The sequence below is a fragment of the Mustela putorius genome, unplaced genomic scaffold, assembly GCF_011764305.1.
Source record: "Mustela putorius furo isolate JIRA1106 unplaced genomic scaffold, ASM1176430v1.1 tig00003988_pilon_pilon_pilon, whole genome shotgun sequence".
Classification (NCBI taxonomy): Eukaryota; Metazoa; Chordata; class Mammalia; order Carnivora; family Mustelidae; genus Mustela; species Mustela putorius.
In genome coordinates, this window is record NW_025422127.1 from 1,340,773 (window position 1) to 1,361,616 (window position 20,844).

The following is a 20,844-nucleotide window of genomic DNA, read 5'->3' on the forward strand; positions in this document are numbered from 1 at the left end:
ACCTATTTCTGTGTCTCATCTGTCTCTTGCCCCTTTATCTCTCTGTCTCTCCTTGGGCTCTCTGACTCTTACTTTCTCTCTTATCTCTCCTTTCCTCTCCCTCGCCCGGATATCTCTCTCTTCATCTCTCCTTGGGCCCTCGCTCCCTCTCTCTCTCCCTCTCTCTCTCTTTTCCTCAGCTCTCTCCGGCTCCCTCTCTCGCCTCGGATGACAGCGCTGCCTCTTTTGTTGGCTCCGCAGCCAATCGCGGCCGCTGACGACACGGGGGCCGGGGCTATAAAGGGCCTGGCCCGGGCTCGGGCCCCCCCAGCCGCCCGCCCCGGCCGCCCGCCCGCCCCGCCCGCGCGCCCGCCGCCCCCGGCCCCCCCGGCCCCCCTCGGCCGGGCAGCCCCCAATCCCGCGCCGCCCGGACCCCCTCCTCCTCCCTCCCTTCTCCCTCCGCCCCCTCCCCGCGGGACTCCGGCGTCCCCGCCCCCCAGTCCTCCCTCCCCTCCCCTCCAGCATGGTGCTCGCGGCCCCGCTGCTGCTGGGCTTCCTGCTCCTCGCCCTGGAGCTGCGGCCCCGGGGGGAGGCGGCCGAGAGCCCCGCGGCGGCGGCGGCGGCGGCGGCGGGGGCCGGGGGGGAGCGCTCGAGCCGGCCGGCCCCGTCCGTGGCGCCCGAGCCCGACGGCTGCCCCGTATGCGTGTGGCGGCAGCACAGCCGCGAGCTGCGCCTGGAGAGCATCAAGTCGCAGATCCTGAGCAAACTGCGGCTCAAGGAGGCGCCCAACATCAGCCGCGAGGTGGTGAAGCAGCTGCTGCCCAAGGCGCCGCCGCTGCAGCAAATCCTGGACCTACACGACTTCCAGGGAGACGCGCTGCAGCCCGAAGACTTCCTGGAGGAGGACGAGTACCACGCCACCACCGAGACTGTCATTAGCATGGCCCAGGAGAGTAAGTGGGCGGCGGGCGCGAGCAGTGGGGTGCTGGCTCTGGGAAAGTGACCGCCTCCCGCTGCGAAGCGGGGCGCTCCCGGCTGTTCCGGCCCAGAAGCTTTTTCTGCGAAAACTTGACGGATTGGGGAGGGGGGGGGCTGCTCCACAGAAGTTTTTCGAGCTTGGAGATGGGCCGCGGAGCTGTGTGCACACTCCGTTCCCCGAGGTGGGACGGCAAACAGTGAGAGGGTTCCGAGATACCGCCTCCCACCCGGGTGTTCAAAAAAGACCCGTGTTGCGGGAAGTCTGGGGAAGCTAGAGCTCAGTCGCAGCGGAGTGGAAGGGACAGCAACTCAGTCCTGAAAGGCCATGGAGGAGAGGCTGGAGCACAGAATCGGGACGCTTCGGGACCCCCACAGTCCCAGGCGGGCTGCAGAGCTGTCTGCTACCGGTGCCCTTGGCATCATCAACTCTCCGCCCCTTCCACCTCTGGCTCCGCAACGCGCCCACCGGGCTGCAGAGAACTGAGTGCCCTTCTCCCTCTAGCAGGAACGAGGTCCCTCCCAGAGCCCAGTGTCTCTCCTGGCAGGCCAGCTGGCACCCACTTCACCAGAGCCCTTCTGACATCCGGTCTCCCAGGGCTGGTAAAGCTGTACTTTCTTGGTACTGACCGGGCTCAGAGAACTCAACTCCATTGCACTGGGGTTGAGGGCACCCGTTTGGCTACTCTAAGCGTATCATTCCTTTCCCTATTCACCCGCCCCTACTCAAAACTGGACTTGAGGAGAGAGAGGGAGACCTAGGAAGAAAAAGAAATAGATAAGGAGGGAGGGGGAACCCAGGCATTCAAGCTCCTGGCCAAACGGAAGATGAACATGTTAATAGACTTGAGCTGCTTTGAAATTTTATGGCCTGGAAAATCCAGGCCAACACCCCCCCACCCCACCCCCAGCTCTCCCTAGGGTCAGATGACTCCCTTTTCCCCTCCCCCACTGAGGTCCCTTCACCCCTTCCCTGCTCCAACTCCAGGGAACCAGGCCCTCTCTTATTCCCTAGTGGTTTGGCAAAGTCGCCCCCCCCCCATAGTTCGGTTTTATGGCTCTGAACAGAAGAGGGGGGGACTGGTTTATTGGCACATGGGTCATAAAAAGCTGGGGGCTGAGGTGGACTCCTAGTGGCCCACTCCCATGGGAGAGGCACAGGAACCCAGGTGTGCATCTGTGAAGCTGAGTGCCTCATACTGCCACCCGTTTCTCTGCAGACCCTAACTCCACAATACTTGGCTAGGCTGATAAAGAAAAGAAAACCCCAAGGACGAGAAAACTTGCTGAGGGTTGTGGTGGTGGTGAAAGCCTGGGATCTGTCTAGTTTCCTCAGTCTCCCTTGTGTTCTTAAGGTTTCTGCTTTATAGAAGCTAGGGTCAGGCTAAGATTGACTGAGTGCGGGGGTGGGGGTGGGGATTCTATGAAACAGTTGTGGAGGAATTCTGAAGAAGAGTATGCTGGAAGAAGATGAAGGGTACAGAGGAAAAACACACTCTGGTCTGTGTGGTTTGGTGTGTATGTGGAGTTTCAGAATGGGTGATGGACTTAGGGACTTCCCCTTGTCTCTTCTATCCTTCGCATCCCTTAACCAAGTGGCTTGAGCCCAGAGTTAGCCCTCAGAATGGGGATGCAGGGAGTGAGCACACTCCGCGTGCATGGATTGGACATTGCAGGTTAGGTGGGGGGGGGGGACCAGGAAGGACACCAGTAGGTGGGGTTCTACCCCAACTTCCGCCCTCATTCTACTTCAGGACTTGGATAACTAGGGAACTGGGTCTCCAGCCAGGTATTGTACGTCCCCTTTAAGAGCCAAGCTGAGCTCTTTTGAGAGGGAGGGGGAGCGGAGGGGAAGGGAGGGAGAGAGGGGAAAAGGAAAAAGAGACTTTTATAGTCTAATCCCCAGGGACCCGCTTTAATAAGAGACTTGTGCTCTGCTAATCGGGGGAGGTGTTTGTCAGCAGAGATGGCCTCCGCTCCCCTCCCCCTTCCTCCCCTCCCCCAGCACTCAGCCCTGGACCCCAGCCCCCACCTCTCCTAGGCTGCAGTGCCTGCCCTAGTTCCCTCCACCCTCTCAGGCTCTCCCACCCCAGCCTTCATCCTGGGAACCCAGCCCCCTTGCCCTTCTGGGAGCCAAGCCCAGCCCCTCAGTTTCTCTCTCCTTTCCTACGCCAAGAGGCCCCTGCCCTCAGCCCAACCTCCTGCCCCTAGGCCTTCCAGCCTGGGTAAGGAGAGTATGGGGGGGGGGACGCCATAGAGGAGGAGGTGGTGAGCTGCGAGGGGGTTGGGCTTTTGCTGAAAATAGTGCAATGACCTCTCTCCAGACCAGCACCGCCTACTAAACCTGACCTGCTGCCTGCCACCAACCCGATCAATCCAACACAGATGTGGCTCCTTCCCCTCCCCTTGGGAGCTGGGCCTATATGTGTGTGTTGGGGACTCTCTCAAGCTTCTCGTTTCCCTCTGTGGCACTACCTGCTACTTCTTTGTTCCTCTCTCTGTATCTTTCTATCCTTTCTCTTTACCCCACAAGGTTTAGCTACCTTCCTCCTTTCACTTTTTATCCCTGGTCTACTTTTCACATTGCCCCTTCTCTCCCAATATTCAACTCCCAAGCTTATTTCTTTCGCCCCACCATGACCTTTCTCTCTCCCTTCCTTCTCTCTTCCAGTTCTCTTGACTATCTCTTCCAACCTGCCTTCTTCACTAACAGTCTCTTCTCTATTCTTACCTCTCTCACCACCTCCAGTCTCTCTCCTGTCTCTTCCCCTTTCCCTTTCATTCTCCATCCATCTTGGCCTCTTGTAGTACCAACTGTCCGCACCTTCCCTGGAGAGAAGTGCATGCTGAGTCCCTGGGGTAGGGGTGGGGGAAAGAAACCAAAGACTTCGAGGGATGGGGCCCTAGTGCCCAGTCCTCTAGGTCAGCTTAGGTAGGGGAGTATGCTCAGAGCTTACAAAACTAACAATAATCCAGCATTTATTGAGAAGCTACTACTATTTTCATTCTTTATTTAATGCTCAGCACTCCTATAAAACAAGAATTATCATCTGTATCACTGAGACTGTTGGGTGGAAAAGGTCAGATACATGTTAAAGAGAAGTCGAGCAGTGACTGAACCCACTTTGTAGTCTAAGAACAGTATTTAGATGCCAGGAAGAACTTTTAGGCATTTGCCTGTATAATTTAAGATTTGGAGGTAAGGGAGTTCATTCAGCATGCATTTTCTAAACACTGCTTGGTAACATGGGAGTCACTAAAGCTATATAATGGTGAGTAAAACAGAGAGTATTGACAAGTGTCTACCCTCGTGGAGATTAGTAGCTAATAACGAAGACAGGTGGGAAAATAAGACAACCCTATGAAATTAGGCACAATAGCCCCATCTCACCAGCAGTTTCCCTGCCTCAGCTACTCTCCTAATTCTCCTAATCTCTGAATCTCTACTCCCCGAATCCTCCCTCATTGTGCCAGCATTGCAGCTCCAGCAGGTGGATAACTGGGAGGACTACCAGTGCCCTGGAACCTCAGAGAAGAACCAAGGGAAAGGAAGCTACCAGAGGAAATGTGTGTCTCATTCCTGAATATATGAAGATCATTGAGCACTTGCCTCCTCATCTCACTTGGAGGATCCTCCTTCTCCTGGGGTGGGGGAGTGCTGATGGGAGACAACAGATGCTAAGTCCTCCATGATTACACAGAACTCAAGACCTGGAGTGATACATAAGGGCTGGACTTCCTAATCATACTTACATAGCTCTGGAAGCTCATTCCTGACTCTTGTTCTCTCAGTCTATTTAGAGTGAGAATGGATATTCCTGTCCAGTGGAAACATGATTTAGGGCATTTCCAACTGACTTAAGAGATTAGAAAGGGAAACCCAGAGGACCTGAAATGGAAGCAGTGGCAGATGCTGAGAATCAGCCTTTTGACCCAAGAAGGGTCAATTTCTGGTCTAGAGCAAGATGTAATGGGCCAAAATGTAAAGTTGGGATGTTAAACCTTTGTAAAGACTTACTGGCATTGGACTGAGAAACCAAAGGAAGCTCAGGGGAGAAAAGAAGACATTGCAGTTGATCTGATGTGTTGAATATTATTTCTGAAGCTTTGGGGATGGGTGTAAACAACATGGAGGTAGTTTTTCCCTTCCTTAAAAACTGAGGCAGTAATGGTGATAAGGAGGAGGAAACAGCTGAGGAAACTTGTTCTCAGGATTAAAGGGACTGGGGAGTCAGATATACAAGAGTCAGCACTTGAGTTGATCCATTCTTCTGAGTGTATTGTTTCTGGCAGGAATGGTTTAAGAAGCCGAGATCTGGATTCTGGCTTACCTCATGAAATACATTTAGCCCCTGCTCCCTATCTGGACCCCGTTTACCCACTCTTGAGACATCTGGTTGGGGTTGGGGGTTGTACCAAGGCTTCACCTGGCCACCACACAAAACAGGGCAGAAATGGGGCAAGGCGACCTGAGAAGAGCAGGTGTGATGAGGTTTGGCTTCTATGAAGAGCATCAAAGTTCTGAAAAATTTGAAGCCCTACATGCTGGGGGAATGGAAGGCTGCAGGTGGGAGGGGATATCCCTAATAACTGTCTGTGCAGGTTATCTATAGACCGGGGCCTATGTATTAGGACAAATGGACTAAGGAATGGATGCAGATCAGAAAGCCCTGATAGAAACATCATCCTATAGGGAAAGAGAGGAGGCGCTGTTCTGAGTACCAGTGACACAGTAGTCAACAAGACAACACGAGAAAAGGGTAAAGAACTGGAAAACTCAGGCTGAGTCGTTCAAGTTGCCAGTGCCACCCAGGGCTGCTGACGCCCTTCACAAACACCCTTTGCTGATGCTGTGCCCCCTTCTCTCTTATCAGCGGACCCTGCGGTGCAGACAGATGGCAGCCCCCTCTGCTGCCATTTCCACTTCAGCCCCAAGGTGATGTTCACAAAGGTACTGAAGGCCCAGCTGTGGGTGTATCTACGGCCGGTGCCCCGTCCAGCCACAGTCTACCTGCAGATCTTGCGACTGAAACCCCTAACTGGGGAAGGGACTGCAGGGGGAGGGGGCGGAGGACGGCGTCACATCCGAATCCGCTCACTCAAGATTGAGCTGCACTCACGCTCAGGCCACTGGCAGAGCATCGACTTCAAGCAAGTGCTACACAGCTGGTTCCGACAGCCACAGAGCAACTGGGGCATCGAGATCAACGCCTTTGATCCCAGTGGCACAGACCTGGCTGTTACCTCCCTGGGGCCAGGAGCTGAGGGGCTGGTGAGCAGGGAGCCTGAGATGGTGCCAGATATGTATAACCTGGCCCTGAGGAGGTGGGATGTTGGAAAAGGTAGACCAGGAATGAGAAGGGGCTGGGCACCAGCGCTATTTCTCAGGGGCCAGGAGCTGATTCTAGAGGAGCAGTTTTGGGGGTGTGGATAGGGTGGGGAGTGGCAGCTATCACTTTTCAGATACAAGCCAGGCAACAGGTGGAAACTGGATTTGGGGTCGTGTTAATGGGAGATCCAAGAAAACACAAAAATGATCTGTTGATGAAGCCTGGGGCCAAGGGGGCGATCAGGGTGAGGTTGCCAGGAGAAAATTAGGGGTGAGTTGAAGGAGACATAGCTAGCTTGTGAGAAAAGTGAGTAGAAGATAGGGCTGGATATAGGAGCAGGGGAAAAGCTGAGAAGGCGACTGTCTCTGTTCTGATGCCCCTGTTAGGGGGCAGATGAGAAAGGAAAGGGAGCAGGTGCTCTTCGAGTCTCTTATCACAGCTCTTTCTCCTCTCCCTCATCCCCAGCATCCTTTCATGGAGCTTCGGGTCCTAGAGAACACAAAACGGTCCCGGCGGAACCTGGGCCTGGACTGCGATGAGCACTCGAGTGAGTCCCGCTGCTGCCGATATCCCCTCACAGTGGACTTTGAGGCTTTTGGCTGGGACTGGATCATCGCGCCTAAACGATACAAGGCCAACTACTGCTCCGGCCAGTGCGAGTACATGTTCATGCAAAAGTACCCGCACACCCACTTGGTGCAACAGGCTAATCCAAGAGGCTCTGCTGGGCCCTGCTGTACTCCCACCAAGATGTCCCCAATCAACATGCTCTACTTCAATGACAAGCAGCAGATTATCTACGGCAAGATCCCTGGCATGGTGGTGGATCGCTGTGGCTGCTCCTAAGGTGGGGGACAGAGGATGCCTCCCCCATAGACCCTACCCCTAGACCCCCGGCCCTGACCCCCCAACCCCCAGACCCTAGAGCTCCCTCCACCTCTTTCCATGAACATCACACCTTGTTCCCTGCCCAAGCAGTGTGCAATACAACAGAGGGAGGCAGGTGGGGACTGACGGGTGAGGGGTTTGGGGAACAGGGGAAAGAGGGGGCATGGTCAGGTGGGGAGTGTTTGAGGTTTGCAGGTGAGAAGGTTTGGCAAGAAGACAGAGAGACGTAGAGACAGAGGTAGAGCAGAGGGATAGAGACAGAGGAACAAAAAGCAGCAATGAGAAGGCAAAGGGAGAGAGAGGCAGAAGAGACAGAGATCAGGCAGAGGTAAACGATGAGAAAGAGGCTGAAATGGAGTAATAAGAGAAAGCCCCACACCCAGCCTCCTTTCTTCCACTGGCAAAGTGAGGGGCTTGGTATAGTTTGGGGAGATCCCCTGACTACCATTCTTATTAGGAGGAAATAAAAAATCCATTCTTAGCTTCTTCCCTTTCTCCCTCCAACAGTGGCCAGGGAAGGGAGGTGAGGGCAGGGGCAAAAGTAAGGATTTGGGAATTTTATTTATTTATTTATTGTGACTTTTCATTTTTTGGTATTTGGCTTTACTGAAATAGAAGGGCCCCTGCCCACTGTGCCCCATTTCTCCCTTATTCCCCAAAGCCCCGTTCTCCCTCAATACCCACCTACTTAAGCACTTGTATAAAGCCTCCAGGGTTGGGAATGGGAGCAGAGGGCAAGAGGGCTAATACATGAAATTTTCCAACCCATAATTACCCAACTTGACCTTCCTGAGCCAAATGGGTTGAACTGAATTCCAGCAGTCACAGAAACAGTATGAGGTTAGGGTTTAGGAGCTGGGGGTGGGAGGAAGGGGAGGGGAGAGCCCTCAACATCCAGGATCTATGAGAGCCACCAAACTTACCCTCAGATCCACCCTCATAGTCCTGAGTTATTTAGCCAGAGGGTGTGGCCCACATATGCCCAAATTCCCCCCAGCCAAGAGAGACCAAAGAGCCTGTGGAATATCCCTACTCCCAGCCTCTATCTTCAGGTCAATAACGAGTATAGAGATCCCCGAGTCCCAGGTCTGAGAAGGGTTAGGAGGGGTCAAGAAAGGAGTAGTAAGGAGATTAAAGGTTACAGGGCATTTGAATCTAAATCACTGCTCTGGGCTAGGGAACAGAGCCAGCAGACCAAGATGGAAGGGATTCCAGAGGGGGGACATTTTAGTTCCCCCAACCCCAAAGCTCAGGGTGGAAGGGGGGAGAACAAGGGAGCAGAGTGTCTATAATTATTTTTATCTTTTATTTTTGGAATCTAGCAGTACCTGGCAGCAGGGAGGGAACAATACAGTGGGGAAGGGGAAAGCATCTCACAAGGCCAGTTAGAGCAGAGGACTGGAAGGATGGAGACTCTCTGGTTTGGAAGGCTAGGAAGCAGGCAGGGACTGGTCGCCACTCCCAGTCACTAGCTAGGCCTATTCATCCCTCCCACAATCCTGACCCACCATCCTCTGGACTCACTGTGCCTCAGTTTCTTCCCCTCGATGGAATGAGAAATAGCAGCACCCGCCACAGCCAAGAGATGAATTCTGAGCACTTACCACGGGCACTTTATGGACATAAAATACCTCTCGCTGTGGGACAGATAACCAGGGCACCAGAGCAGTGGTGAAGAGATGTGAGGCTTAGAAGAGTCACAGGCTTCAGAGTACAAGTTCCCCTCTGCCTCCCAGATGGACAGTGCCTGAAGCCAAGGAGTTGAGATATCTCCTGATCCACACCCTACCCATACCTCACCACCAGACCTCTTGGCTCTGGGCAAGAGCCTAGAGGATGTCAAGAGAGGAGGTCCGGAACCTTCAGCAAAACTGCCACTCTTAAGTAGAGCCCGCAGTTATGGGTCTGATGCAAACAGTACTAAAGCCTGACTTGGAGAGCTGACCTGGAAGGCTTGTTCTTCCCAAGAGTATGACTCTCCTGTCTGGCCCAGATGGTGGAAGGGGCAAAGGTATGTGACCACCCTTGGGAAGGTGATGTTGGTGAGCTTTAGTATCTTATTCCCATTCCCATTGTGAAAAACTAAGATGAGGTATTTTGGTACAGGAATGGGCAGGGGCTATTAAGCATTTCAACTTGCCTCCCATGTAACAGCTAATGCTAGCCCCCAGCCCCTCCTCTCTGGCCCTGTTCTTCCATCCCTCCTTCTACCCCAACCTTGGAGAACAAGATACACCTGACCATCAACACCATTCACATTCCCTTGGTTGAAGGAGAGGAACACAGGAGAACAGAAGATGCCTCCTCCAAGATCAAATGCTCATGTCTCTTGATCTTGGCACAGGGTGGGGGTTGGACAATAGACATCAGGTGACTTCTCTCTACAAATTCTAGAGAGCTGGAGCATTAGACTTGGGGGACACCTACAATATCCCCCTTTAACACCACCAAATAAAGACCTTTGTTGGGGTGGGAGAGGGTCTTTTTCTTCTGAACATAAATTATGAGTCAAAGTCTCATTCCATTGTCCTCCTCACCCCCAAGAGGCATGGGGTAATGAGGCTTGGGTGCACAGTCCAGCAACCTACTGGGAACTAGCAACCCCTCTCCCACTTTATGACGTGTGTGGACCTGGCCAGTGCCCCTCTGATCATTAGTAGTGTAATTTTTATTTACTTTGTGTATTTGTTACACCATGTGTGTGATTGCCTTTGTTTGTTAAGGGTGACTGAGGAGTATGGGGGTCACAGGGGCATTGGAATGCCGGGAAAGGACTTCTTCACTGAGATCAAGGCTTCCTGGAGGGAACCATTGCAAAAAGGCCATCAGGCAGTTTTCAAGTTATGTGACAGAGGGCAAAGATGGCCATAGGGTGCTCTGAGTTTTGGGATGGTCACATGACACAATCCAGCACTTGAACCTGAAAAAAATAAATAAATAAAAGCAGTCAAAGAGTTTAGAATTCAGTGATGAACTCTTCTCCCTAACCAAGCGCCACATTTATACCTTGGAGACCAGGAATAAATGAGGATCCAAGAGGGGATGAAACCCTGTTCAAAGAATAAGAACACGGGGGTCTGGAGCAAGAAAAAAGGGATGAGGGTGGGAACATACAGTCCAAGGGAGCAAGGGCAGACAATGGGAAAGGGAGGGGACCTAGAATAACTTCTCAGGAAAACTTGATCCAAAACAGTCTCAAAGATTACCAAAACCCTCTTCCAGCCTCCACATAACACAATCTAAAAGTTCTCTTAAGATGATCCAGCTAATATCAGTCCCATTCTCCCGGAGTTCCCTTAACTAAGTTTCACCAAAATCCACAAACCAAACCAACATAGCCATTCAAATTGTAAATGTACCAACATGGTTAAGCATCTCAAATGGTCTTTGATTTCTCCATAAAAATGTCTTCTGTGTAAAGCAAAAGAATCTTGCCTAACTCACATTTGGGGGGGGGGCGAGGAAAGCTTCTGTCACATTCACCTGATCCACAATGGGGGGCCAGGGCCACTGTGGGATCAGTGTGCCACCATATTTTCCCTGCCCTGTCAGTTCTGTCAGTAGACTGACCCCACCACAGGCCAACTACAAGAGTGAGGTTGAGAGATGATCAAAGTGCTACATACGGTATCTTCCCAAGGAATTGTTTTATCCACACCTACTCCTAGCTTTTGGCTTGAGCTAAAAATAGGTTTTCTCCCTCACTGCTCATTGTTTCCTATGTTGAAAGGACACCCAGAAGAGATTGCCAGATGACTTTTATCCCTAAACAACCTCCAACTCAATGCACAAGTAGCTAGCTATCCTACACTGTTCCTTGGCCTCTTTTCTGAGTTACAGAGCCCCAAGCTAAGAACCAGCAGGCAGTAACATTTACAACTTCTCATCTGTAGTAAGGCAGAAGCCAAGAAGTCAATGCCCCAGGCCACAAGGTCAGCTTTCCTGTGAGGTGGGGGTAAAGGAGCAACTGAGGATCTCACCTCTTTACACTCTCAGAAGCCCTAAATTCACCTATACATGCAGTACCCCCCTCCCCCATGTTCAAATGAGTCCACTCAGCTCCCTCTCTACCCTCTAGCTGGAACCTACTCAGGGAAAAGAATTATTTCCCCTGTAAATCACCTAAAAAAATTAAGAGCTTACTGAATGATTACTATGAAAACTATAGTAAGCAAACTGTGCTGAGTATATAACCTATTATCAGTCCTAATAGCAGCCTTCACAATAGGGGCACTTGCTATTGGTACAGTATGGAGAGAGTCATGGAATGAGGTGCCCAGTCTCAGAGCCAGCAGAGCTAGTACTGGAGAACAAATTACACCTAAATACTATATAATATTCCACTCTAATCTACTCTATTAATAGTAATCTGAGAAGTCAAAAACTAAAGGCAGGGAGAGCAAGGGACAAGAAAAATAAAGAGAAAGCTGGGATCTACTTTGGGCACAAAGGGTCTGCAAAGGTATAAAATCTGCCATTATTTTTCAATTCCTTTGAAAGGAAAAACAAGAATGTGGACATGGAACACGAAGGAGAGGTTAGAGTTTAGTGGATTTCAATAATCAGAGGGAACAACATTGTCAGAGGCCCACATGAAGAAAATAGAGAAAAAGCTATTCTCCCTTATTTACAGAAATTCCCTCCTTCCCCCTCATCTGTTTCTCATGTCAGACATGGCAATGGAACTCAACCCCAAGAAGTCCTGCTCTTATTCACATCTTCCTTCCTATAGCTCTCACCCCTGTAGAAGCTTCTAGAGTTGTAATTCATAAGTTCCCAGGAGTTGGGGTGGAGGGAAGGGGCAGTTTAGAGTGATGGTTCAGAAAAAGAGAAAGATCCCATGGTTCTTTTTTTTTTTTTAAAGATTTTATTTATTTTACAGAGAGAAATCACAAGTAGATGGAGAGGCAGGCAGAGAGAGAGAGAGGGAAGCAGGCTCCCTGCTGAGCAGAGAGCCTGATGTGGGGCTCGATCCCAGGACCCTGAGATCATGACCTGAGCCGAAGGCAGCGGCTTAACACACTGAGCCACCCAGGCGCCCCAGATCCAGATCTCCAGATCTTCTTAAGAGAACCATAAAAAGGTGCAGATTTACCACTGAGGAAACTAGTTCCCTCCACATCTTTTATAGACTCCTTCATTAAGAACTCCCAGGTATGCAGAGAATGTCACAGCTTCAGAGTAAGGAAAAGACTAGAGTCAGCTAACTGCATATGAATCTTCGATCACCCATACCAGGCTACTGGGGGATAGGAAGGGTACTTGGAACCTGGATAAAGAACTACAAGCCTGGACTTCCTATTTTAAGATTGAATTAGTAAAAAGACATAGGCATCCTGAACTTTCATACTCAGAAATGACTACCATGAGACAGGAAGAGGAGGATATGGTGATTAGGCTTGGAGGGGAGAGACTTCTGACTGACAGAAAAACAGCTGCTAGAATAGGATGAAAAAAGTTATTTAAAAATCCACAGAAACTGAGAAAAAACACAGTATCAAAGATCTGGGGAAGTGAGCTGAGTGGGGAAAAGAATGATTAAGCCTCAGAAAGAGAATCCTGGGGGAAGGCTGAATACCTTTCTGGAAGGTTTCAGAAGATAGAGACAAAGTACAGAAAATTTCTGAAGAACCCAGTGCTCTATTCCTTTACCTATTTCTTATTTTCCCATTCTTGGGTAGAAAACCCTCACTGAATCTATAATCTCTCTTAAGTTATAAAACAACTAATTTTCTATGGCTCTGTTTTCAGACAAACGGAATAGACAGAGAAGTCAGTCTAAAGATCAGGGCCTGGAGAAAAAAAAAAGGCAGGCAAATAGGAGAGGCCAGAGGGAAGGGAGGGAAGGAACTGTTTAATCAGTGCTCCCTTTTGTTCACCTCTCCAAAGTCAAATTGGGGCAAAATTCACAATAAATGGGCAAGCTTTGCATCTGCTCTCCAAGGCAGTTTTCCTAAAGCATCTAAACTTGGGTTCCTGCCCTACTCAGCAACCGAAGAGACTATTGAAAAGACATTCTTGTTAGGAAGGGATCAAACTATTACTTTTCTATTAATAAAAAACCAGCCAGGTTGTAGTAGAAATGGAAATAAGGAATTAAATCACAACACAGGATCTGATCCCTATAAAGTTCTCAGGTAAGGTGCCAGGCTCTTAAGTTTTATTCTCAAAGCAAACAAAAACTAACTTTATAGAGATGTGCAGAAACAAAGATTAGGAGTAGAAACTGTACACCAAAATACCCAAAAAGAAAAGCAACACGTCTCAGATCTTGGTGAAACATCAAATGCAAATGAGCAGCAGCCTACCTGGAGAAAATCAAACCTTTCTAAGTAGAAGGCTCAGCAAAGAAAATGGATTTTAGTAATATTTAAGAAACGCTGCCACTACAACAGTATACTTCTGTAATGGAGAAAGACAAACTAGCACAGGACTTGATTAGAAAGTAGAAACCTCCAGGGGTACCTGGTTGGTTCAGTCGGAAAAGCACGCAGCTTTTAATCTCTTGATCTTGGGGTTGTGAGCTTGAGCCCCACACTGGGTGTAGAGATTATAAACACACACACACACACACACACACACACACACACAAAACAGAGGCCTCCAGTCCACTGCTCATGTTCCCAATGGTATCTAGACAACAATGCTTAACACCTCTAACAGATTATAAACACACACACACACACACACACACACACACACAAAACAGAGGCCTCCAGTCCACTGCTCATGTTCCCAATGGTATCTAGACAACAATGCTTAACACCTCTAACAGATTATAAACACACACACACACACACACACACACACACACACACACAGGCCTCCAGTCCACTGCTCATGTTCCCAACGGGATCTAGACAACAATGCTTAACACCTCTAACATCCATCCTGTCATGCTCTGAATCCTTCCACTTTCTTCTAGCTCTGAGGAGTACCCAACCCGTTTCCTTTCCTGAACTGCATAACCAACAGGGTCCTACATATTGGCCTTGGATGAAACTAGACAGTATCTCATTAGGTCACTCTTGAAAACAGAGTCCTTCTAGACGCCAGTCCATAACAGACTACCAATCATCAGTCCTTATATTTATATTCTCTATACCTAAAACTCAGTGTTCCCCCTATTGTACCCCAATGGGTCATGCCAACCTGCTGAAGCAAAGGTACAGGGTGAAACTTGGCCTCTTCATGAAGGATAAAGAGTAAAAGGATGCCTGTGAGTATGAGAGAAAGGAATAAATAGGCTTAAAGGAATAGACTCAAATCCTTTTCCTTCTTCTCTTTTCTAAAGGATAAAGGCATTATGGCTAATTCCCTGTAGTATTTGTCCCTGAAGTTCCCCTTATCTGGTCTGATCTGGCTCTAAAAACTCAGAAGAAGCACCTAATAAAACACATTGTATTCTTTTTTATTTGTTTTTTATTAACAAGCAAAATAATAATTAAAAAACAACAACACAAGAATAACAACCTTAAAGTTGGAACAGCATTGAGTCAAACTGCTGCTGAAGTTCCTGGATGTACCTGGGGTACATGCTATCTCATTGCAAGGCAGGACCTAGGCACATGACTGTGCATTTAGGTATATATATGACCAAGAAAAGTCAGAGAGATGGAAACCACTGGAGAACAGAAAGCATTAAGAGCTTTTCATCAGGCAATCCCAAAGCGCTCTGCCCTTTTCCTCTTCTTTGCCTGTGAAAAAAAAGCAAGAAGAAAAAAATTAGATTGCAAGACAATAGTGGCATGGATTCCTGGCGGCTTTAATCCAAACTCACAAGAACTATCACAAGGTCCAAGAAGGAGGGAAGACCCAGGCTTAAGCTTGGCAGTCAGAGATTTCATTCCTGAATCTCTCTAGTTATCCAGTTAGACCTGAGGAGGTTTGGTGGGAATGAAGGGGAGAAGACTGGGGAGTAGGGGTGGGGGGAAGAGGAGGAAGAGAATAGTAGTAGATTCCTGAAGGAGAGAAGGCAACTCAGCCTAAGCAAGTTAGTCTGGAAACAATGGACTCTTAACAGACTGGGGAATCTTCCAGTCAGCAGGGAGATGGGAGATCTCAGAGGACAAAGGGTTGGCGATTGTTATCTTTTCATAGAGGTGAAGGGGATGCCCTTCTAGGCAGTAAGGCCCAAGCAGAAGCTATTCCTTGGGCCTCCAAATCCACAGAGAGGTATATAAATCTTCAGTGCCAAAAAAATAAATGGTAAGGAGGAGAGTCCCCAACATGGATCTCTTCAAGGGGGTCAGCACTGGAGAGAAGCACAAACTGAGAAGTGGGGGAGGAGAGAAAGAACTTTTTGTTCCGGGAGTGACTGAGAACAGCAGTGAGTCCCTCATGCTGATTCAAACCACTGCCCCTAGCAAAGAGGGAACTTTTTTTTCCCTCTAAGAAAGGGAGGTGGGGGAAGGGGCAGAGAGAAAAAGAATCTTAATCAGGTTCCACACACAGCACAGAGCCTGAAGCAGGGCTTGATCTCACAATCCTGAGATCATGACCTGAGCCAAAATCATAAGCTGGATGCTTAGCTGACTGAGCCACCCAGGTGCCCAGGGACTCCCCCCCGCCACCCCATTCCATTCACACAGGTTTAATTTAGAGTAAAAAGAAAAGAAAAGTGTATATAAGCCCAGCTCACTCTACCTGGATTACTGACACAATTCTTTGAAATCAAATAAATTAGTCATCTGTTTCATGTAAACTCCATCAACATCTAAAGTTAGTACTCCCCTACATGCACTGACTCTCCCCAAAAAAGCTACTATTTGTTGCCAACCAACAAAATCATCTGCATTATCCTGGAGAAGCCAAATGTACTACCTTAGTAAATATGGCTGGTTCAACAGTTTCTTTGGCAAAGGGGGAGTAATTTTACTAGAATTGAAACAAGCCTTTAAGTTTACTTCTAGCTCATCCTGGCAAGTCAATAAGTAAGCTGATACAACAGGTAATGCTTTATTCTGAATTAGTAGCTCAAAGAATACAGAGTCTTTCAAGTTCTTCCTAATGGAGATCTAAACTGATCAAGGTTTTATTTACAAGGGTTTATTTATAAGACTTACTCTGGTTATCTATTCATAAAAATGCTTCATAAGATTCTGAGTGTGTAAGGTAATACATTTTCAAAGTTCATCTCCAGGGCTGCCTGGCTGGCTTAGTTGGTACAGCATGCAACTCCTGAAATCAGGATCTTGAGTTTAAGCCCCATGCTGGGCATGGAGACTACTTTAAAACAAAACAAACAAAAGCCACTTCCAGAGGTAGATTTAAAGGAAGAAAGAATACAGCAAATTCTTCACCACCCAAGAAACTTTCAGAATTCTAAACATATTCACTATTTCAACTCTTCTTTATGTACACCTAAGGTGATATCATAAATGCTCACTGCCCCCCACTCCAAGTAATCTCTATGCCCAACATGGGGCTAGAACTCTCAACCCCAAGTCAAGAGTCACCTTCTCTACCAAATGAGCCAGCAGCCCCTATTATAGATATATTCTTAAATCACCAAATCAATATTGGAATCAATACTCTCTGTCAAACCTCTGAGTAGTCTTGCCAATGCTCAGGGTCTCAGTTAATGTGAGTTACTCCAGAGGAAGCTGGGATATAGACAAACACAAATCTTTAAAAACAACAACAAAACAAAAAAACACAAAACAAACAATAAAAACAAAATAAAAAAAGCCACTCTTCCATTTAAGAAACGAGTTATAGATAAAGTGATAAGAACAAGAACTCTCTTTTGAGTCCATTGAAGTATTCCAGAGGGGAGTTAGGCACAACTATACTTGTGTCTGAGTTGGCCAAGTCTTCATTAAATGATCAAAGAATTATGGCTAGCAGATAATCAGAGACATTGCTACTTACCAAATGTAATAGGCAGGCTTTGTGTCTAGCATTTTACATAGTATCATTCCTTTTTACATATAATAATTTCATGTTTAAAATACCACTTTGAGGTAGGTATTATCTCTACATCCCAGATGATGAAACAGGCTCAGAGAACTGCCATAACTTGTAAGTAATTCGAAGTGGCAGGGTCACTTTTCAAACCCAAGCTTTTGTGATTCCAAATTTTGTGCTCATTTCCAGGCTAAATGGCTCTAACACCAAATTAAGTATACTGATGGAATTCAGTGTGGTTACTTTACCCAGAGAACAGATATAAAGCAAAGAACAAAAAGATCTTATTATCTGGGCACTTAAGAAGCAGGTCAGGAAAATAATGTTTCTTCACCCTCACTTACTTTCAAGAAAGGGCTCTATGAAGCACTTTAGGTATATTTTACCTCTGTATCCTCTGTGGTTCCTGTTCCGGCTGAACTTGTAACAATCCCAAATCGCTCCTTCCTCTTTTTCAGCTTCTCATCATCTTCAGACTATTCAAGGACAAAGAAAAGTATTGAAACAAGCTAGCCTCCACTCATGAGATGAAATTATAACTTAATGGTTATAATATACCAGCCAACCTTGTGCCAAAAACTAAGGATCACCACACAAAAAAATAGACAGGAAACTGATTAAGGAAGCATACAGTATGCTGGCCCTAAGACTGACTAAAAACTTAATTTTAAGTAGGGCTTCAATATTCGTAAGAGACACAGAGTCAAGAAAACATAAGAACTACCCACAAAAAATACAACAAATTTCAGGAGAAATTCTTATAGTTCAGAGATATGAACACTGAGGCTTAAATGGGTAACACGTGAAGAAAAAGTGTTGGTAGAAGGCACCCAAACTACTTTTGAACACTGCTTACAAATTCCATTTACTTGCCCAGAGATGGAAGACAAAGAGGCCAGAGTGGTATTTCTGAAGAATGTACAAAGAAAGCCAAACATTATGAATGCCCAGCAAAGTCACAGAAGACTCTCAACAGTTTGAAACTGGGGGGAAAGAGAGAGAAAGAGAGAGAATTCTAAAGCAGATTCCCCACTGAGTACATAACCCAATGAAGGACTCGATTCCAGGACCCTGAAATCGTGACCTGAGTCAAAAATCAAGAGTGGGGGGCTCAGTCAGTTAAGTGTCTGCCTTCGCCTCAGGTCATGATCGGGGAGTACCAGGACAGAGCCCAAGTCAGGCTCCCTGCTCAGAGGAGAGTCTGCTTCTCCCCCCGTTCCTCTCTCTCTCTCTCTCGCTCACTCTCTCAAATAAATAAAAATCTTTAAGGAAAAAATCGGGGTGCCTGGCGGCTCAGTGGTTGGGCGTCTGCCTTTGGATCAGGTCATGACCCCAGGGTCCTGGAATTGAGCCCTGCATCGGGCTCCCTGCTCCACAGGAAGTCTACTTCTCCCTTTCCCAATTCCCCTGCTTGAGTTCTCTCTCTTGCTGTCTCATTCTGTCAAATAAATAAATAAAATCTTAAAAAAAAAAAAAAGAGTTGGACACTTCATCGACTGTACCATGAAGGCACCCCCACAAAGTATTCTTGTTTTTCATAATTAGAAATTAAAATAATGATGATAATATTATAGTCACTAACATCTGAGTGTCTGCTTTGTGCCATGTACTGTATGAAGTTCTTTACATGAAATATCTCATTTACTTATTTACGTTTATTCATTTGTTTATCTTATTATTAATCTCTATACCCAATGTGGGGCTTGAACTCAGGACCCCAAGATCAAGAGTCCCATGCTTTTCCAACTGAGCCAACCAGATACTCCTCATTTACTTCTTCTAATAATCTCAAACATAGTAGGTACTACGACATACATAGTTAGGTACTATGACTAAACTAATTTCACAGATAAGAAAACAGAAACTTGGAGAAATTAAGTAACCTGCTCAAAGTCTCACAAATAGTAAGTGGCAGAGAGCCAGGAATGGGACCCAGGACATTTTACTCAAGAATCCACTTTCTTAGCTCTATCATCTCCTCAGGTATCTCACACAACCCTTTCCTTGGAAGAATAAAAGCAGAATGGAAGAAGTGCTTAATTCCCAAAGGAAGAGAATTGCAAGGATCCTTAGCTAAAAGTAGCTGTAAAACTAGTTCAACAACTTCCGTATCACTCAAATAACCTGGGTCAATGCTAGGATCCCACCCCCTTTCTGTATACTTCCACTTTGTAACTATCTGGGATCTAGGGAAAAGACTCCAGTTTGTAATCTTACACTAAAGATTTCCTCTAATGAATTTGTTTCTAATTTTGCCTAACTGGCTACTCCATCTGTTGAACTGTAATAATTAGGAAGGTTTCCAATGAACACAGCCCTAATATAGTTACTAGGAAAAGTTTTCTTTAATTTGTCTACCACCATTAAGATAAACTGAGTAAGAGATAAAAATGGAACACTCAAAATGAGAATCTCTACAGCATATTCTAGGTGAAATAGCTCCATTTCACTAAAATCTCCAGGCCAAGCACAGTGTTAGAGTAATAAAAGGAGCATCCCGTATCCTTCTTGAGGAAAGGCTGAACTAGACCTTTATATTGCTGAACTACTACTACATACTTATTTTCATTCAATTCAGAGGTAGGGTTATTTCAGCCAGTTCAAATCAGAGAGATGGAGGTGGTACTTTCAAAACCCAGCTGGTTGTGTGTGTGTGTGTGTTTCAGCACAAACCCTGGGGCCACTCCCTACACAAATCTCATCACAAAGCCTATGTCTATTTAGAATGTGTGGGACAGCCTTTTCTCTGGTTCTTTATTTTGCTACAACCTGAAACAGGAATTTTGACCTCCAAATTAAATTTTCTGTGCTTCTTTTAAAGCTCAAAGGTGAGGAAAGATAGAGGGAGGGAAGGAGAGAGGGTACACGTCTCTAGCCACTAAGGCTAAGATCAGAGAGTTCTCCAGGAGCTTCCCTTTTTAATCAGACCTTCGGTGTCTCTCCTGGACATCCAGGCAGAGCATCTGCTGCAAATCTACCAGGGTCTCTAGGGAAAAGAAAAAAAAAAAACAACAAAACAATACAGATCCTCCCACCCCTCTACAAATAGCCTGCCTACCCCTCACCCGCAGAGACCAGTGAGGGTTTTATTTATTTTGTGCATGCCTGCCCTTCCCTCCCCACCCAGAGCCCCTCAGCTTCCCTCCTAAAGCCTCCTTCCCCCTTGCCCTGCAGGGAAAGTGCACAACAGGCCCAGTAAATCAACACAGTTCTAATGATCTCTCTCACTTGACCCTTCTAGCGTGACGGTGTCGCATGGAAACAAACGTACAATAAACTTCACTCCATCTTTAGCTCCTTGCTGACAGGTTTTGATTCATGAGATGGTGAGACCCATCTGAGGGAAATTACCTCGATCAAAACGCATCTCTCTCTGCATTCATCAGGCCAATGCTCCCTCAGGCCATGCTCAAGTGCACAAATGGGGTTGTGCATCTGCAGGCAGCACTGACCCCTCTAGCTCAGTGTCATGCATTTGTAAACCTTTCCCTTCTTCATTCTTCCTCTACTTCCCTCCCGCGATCCCTTAACCACCAGCAAATCTTTTTTTTCTTCCCATGTATGCTCCCGTGTGGGAAGAACAGTGCTGGAATCTGAAGTGCCCTTATTTCCTATCAAGTGGAAACTCTTCAAAACATACAATCTGCATTCAAAACCAGAGGAGGAACCTGTCCTCACGGACTAAACACAGGCCTTGGATGTTCAGATCGATCCATATACTTCACTTGCCCGTCCTCTCACTCAAGATTTAAATAGCAACCCA

General features: G+C 47.4%; 2 protein-coding genes across 3 annotated transcripts in view; one reads left to right on the plus strand and one right to left on the minus strand.

Moving 5' to 3' along the window:
- The first annotated feature begins 391 nt into the window (after positions 1-391).
- On the plus strand, positions 392-10,124 carry GDF11 (growth differentiation factor 11). Its single transcript, XM_004773045.3, has 3 exons — positions 392-932; positions 5,829-6,226; positions 6,750-10,124. The coding sequence occupies exons 1-3, from the start codon at positions 503-505 to the stop codon at positions 7,128-7,130; spliced, it is 1,209 nt and encodes a 402-aa protein (XP_004773102.2). The 5' UTR covers positions 392-502; the 3' UTR covers positions 7,131-10,124.
- Positions 10,125-14,576: 4,452 nt separating this feature from the next.
- The window catches only part of LOC101671619 (SAP domain containing ribonucleoprotein), a 46,191-nt gene continuing 39,923 nt past the window's right edge, over positions 14,577-20,844 (minus strand). Inside the window, exons 10-11 of one of the 2 annotated variants that reach the window (XM_004773048.3) lie at positions 17,468-17,557; positions 14,577-14,869 (exon numbers count right to left, since the gene is read on the minus strand). In XM_004773048.3, the coding sequence (XP_004773105.1) occupies positions 14,828-14,869; positions 17,468-17,557 (132 nt within the window). In that variant the 3' untranslated portion in view covers positions 14,577-14,827. Of the gene's footprint in view, positions 14,870-17,467; positions 17,558-20,844 lie in introns of those variants that run through there. The other variant, XR_006604274.1, reaches the window with a different exon arrangement.

Bases quoted from the DNA above. Each gene is read 5' to 3' on its own strand.
- GDF11 (XM_004773045.3), top strand. From the start codon at position 503: ATGGTGCTCGCGGCCCCGCTGCTGCTGGGCTTCCTGCTCCTCGCCCTG. The intron at 933-5,828 runs GTAAGTGGGCGG...CTCTCTTATCAG, and splicing joins CATTAGCATGGCCCAGGAGA to CGGACCCTGCGGTGCAGACA. The intron at 6,227-6,749 runs GTGAGCAGGGAG...CCTCATCCCCAG, and splicing joins GGCCAGGAGCTGAGGGGCTG to CATCCTTTCATGGAGCTTCG.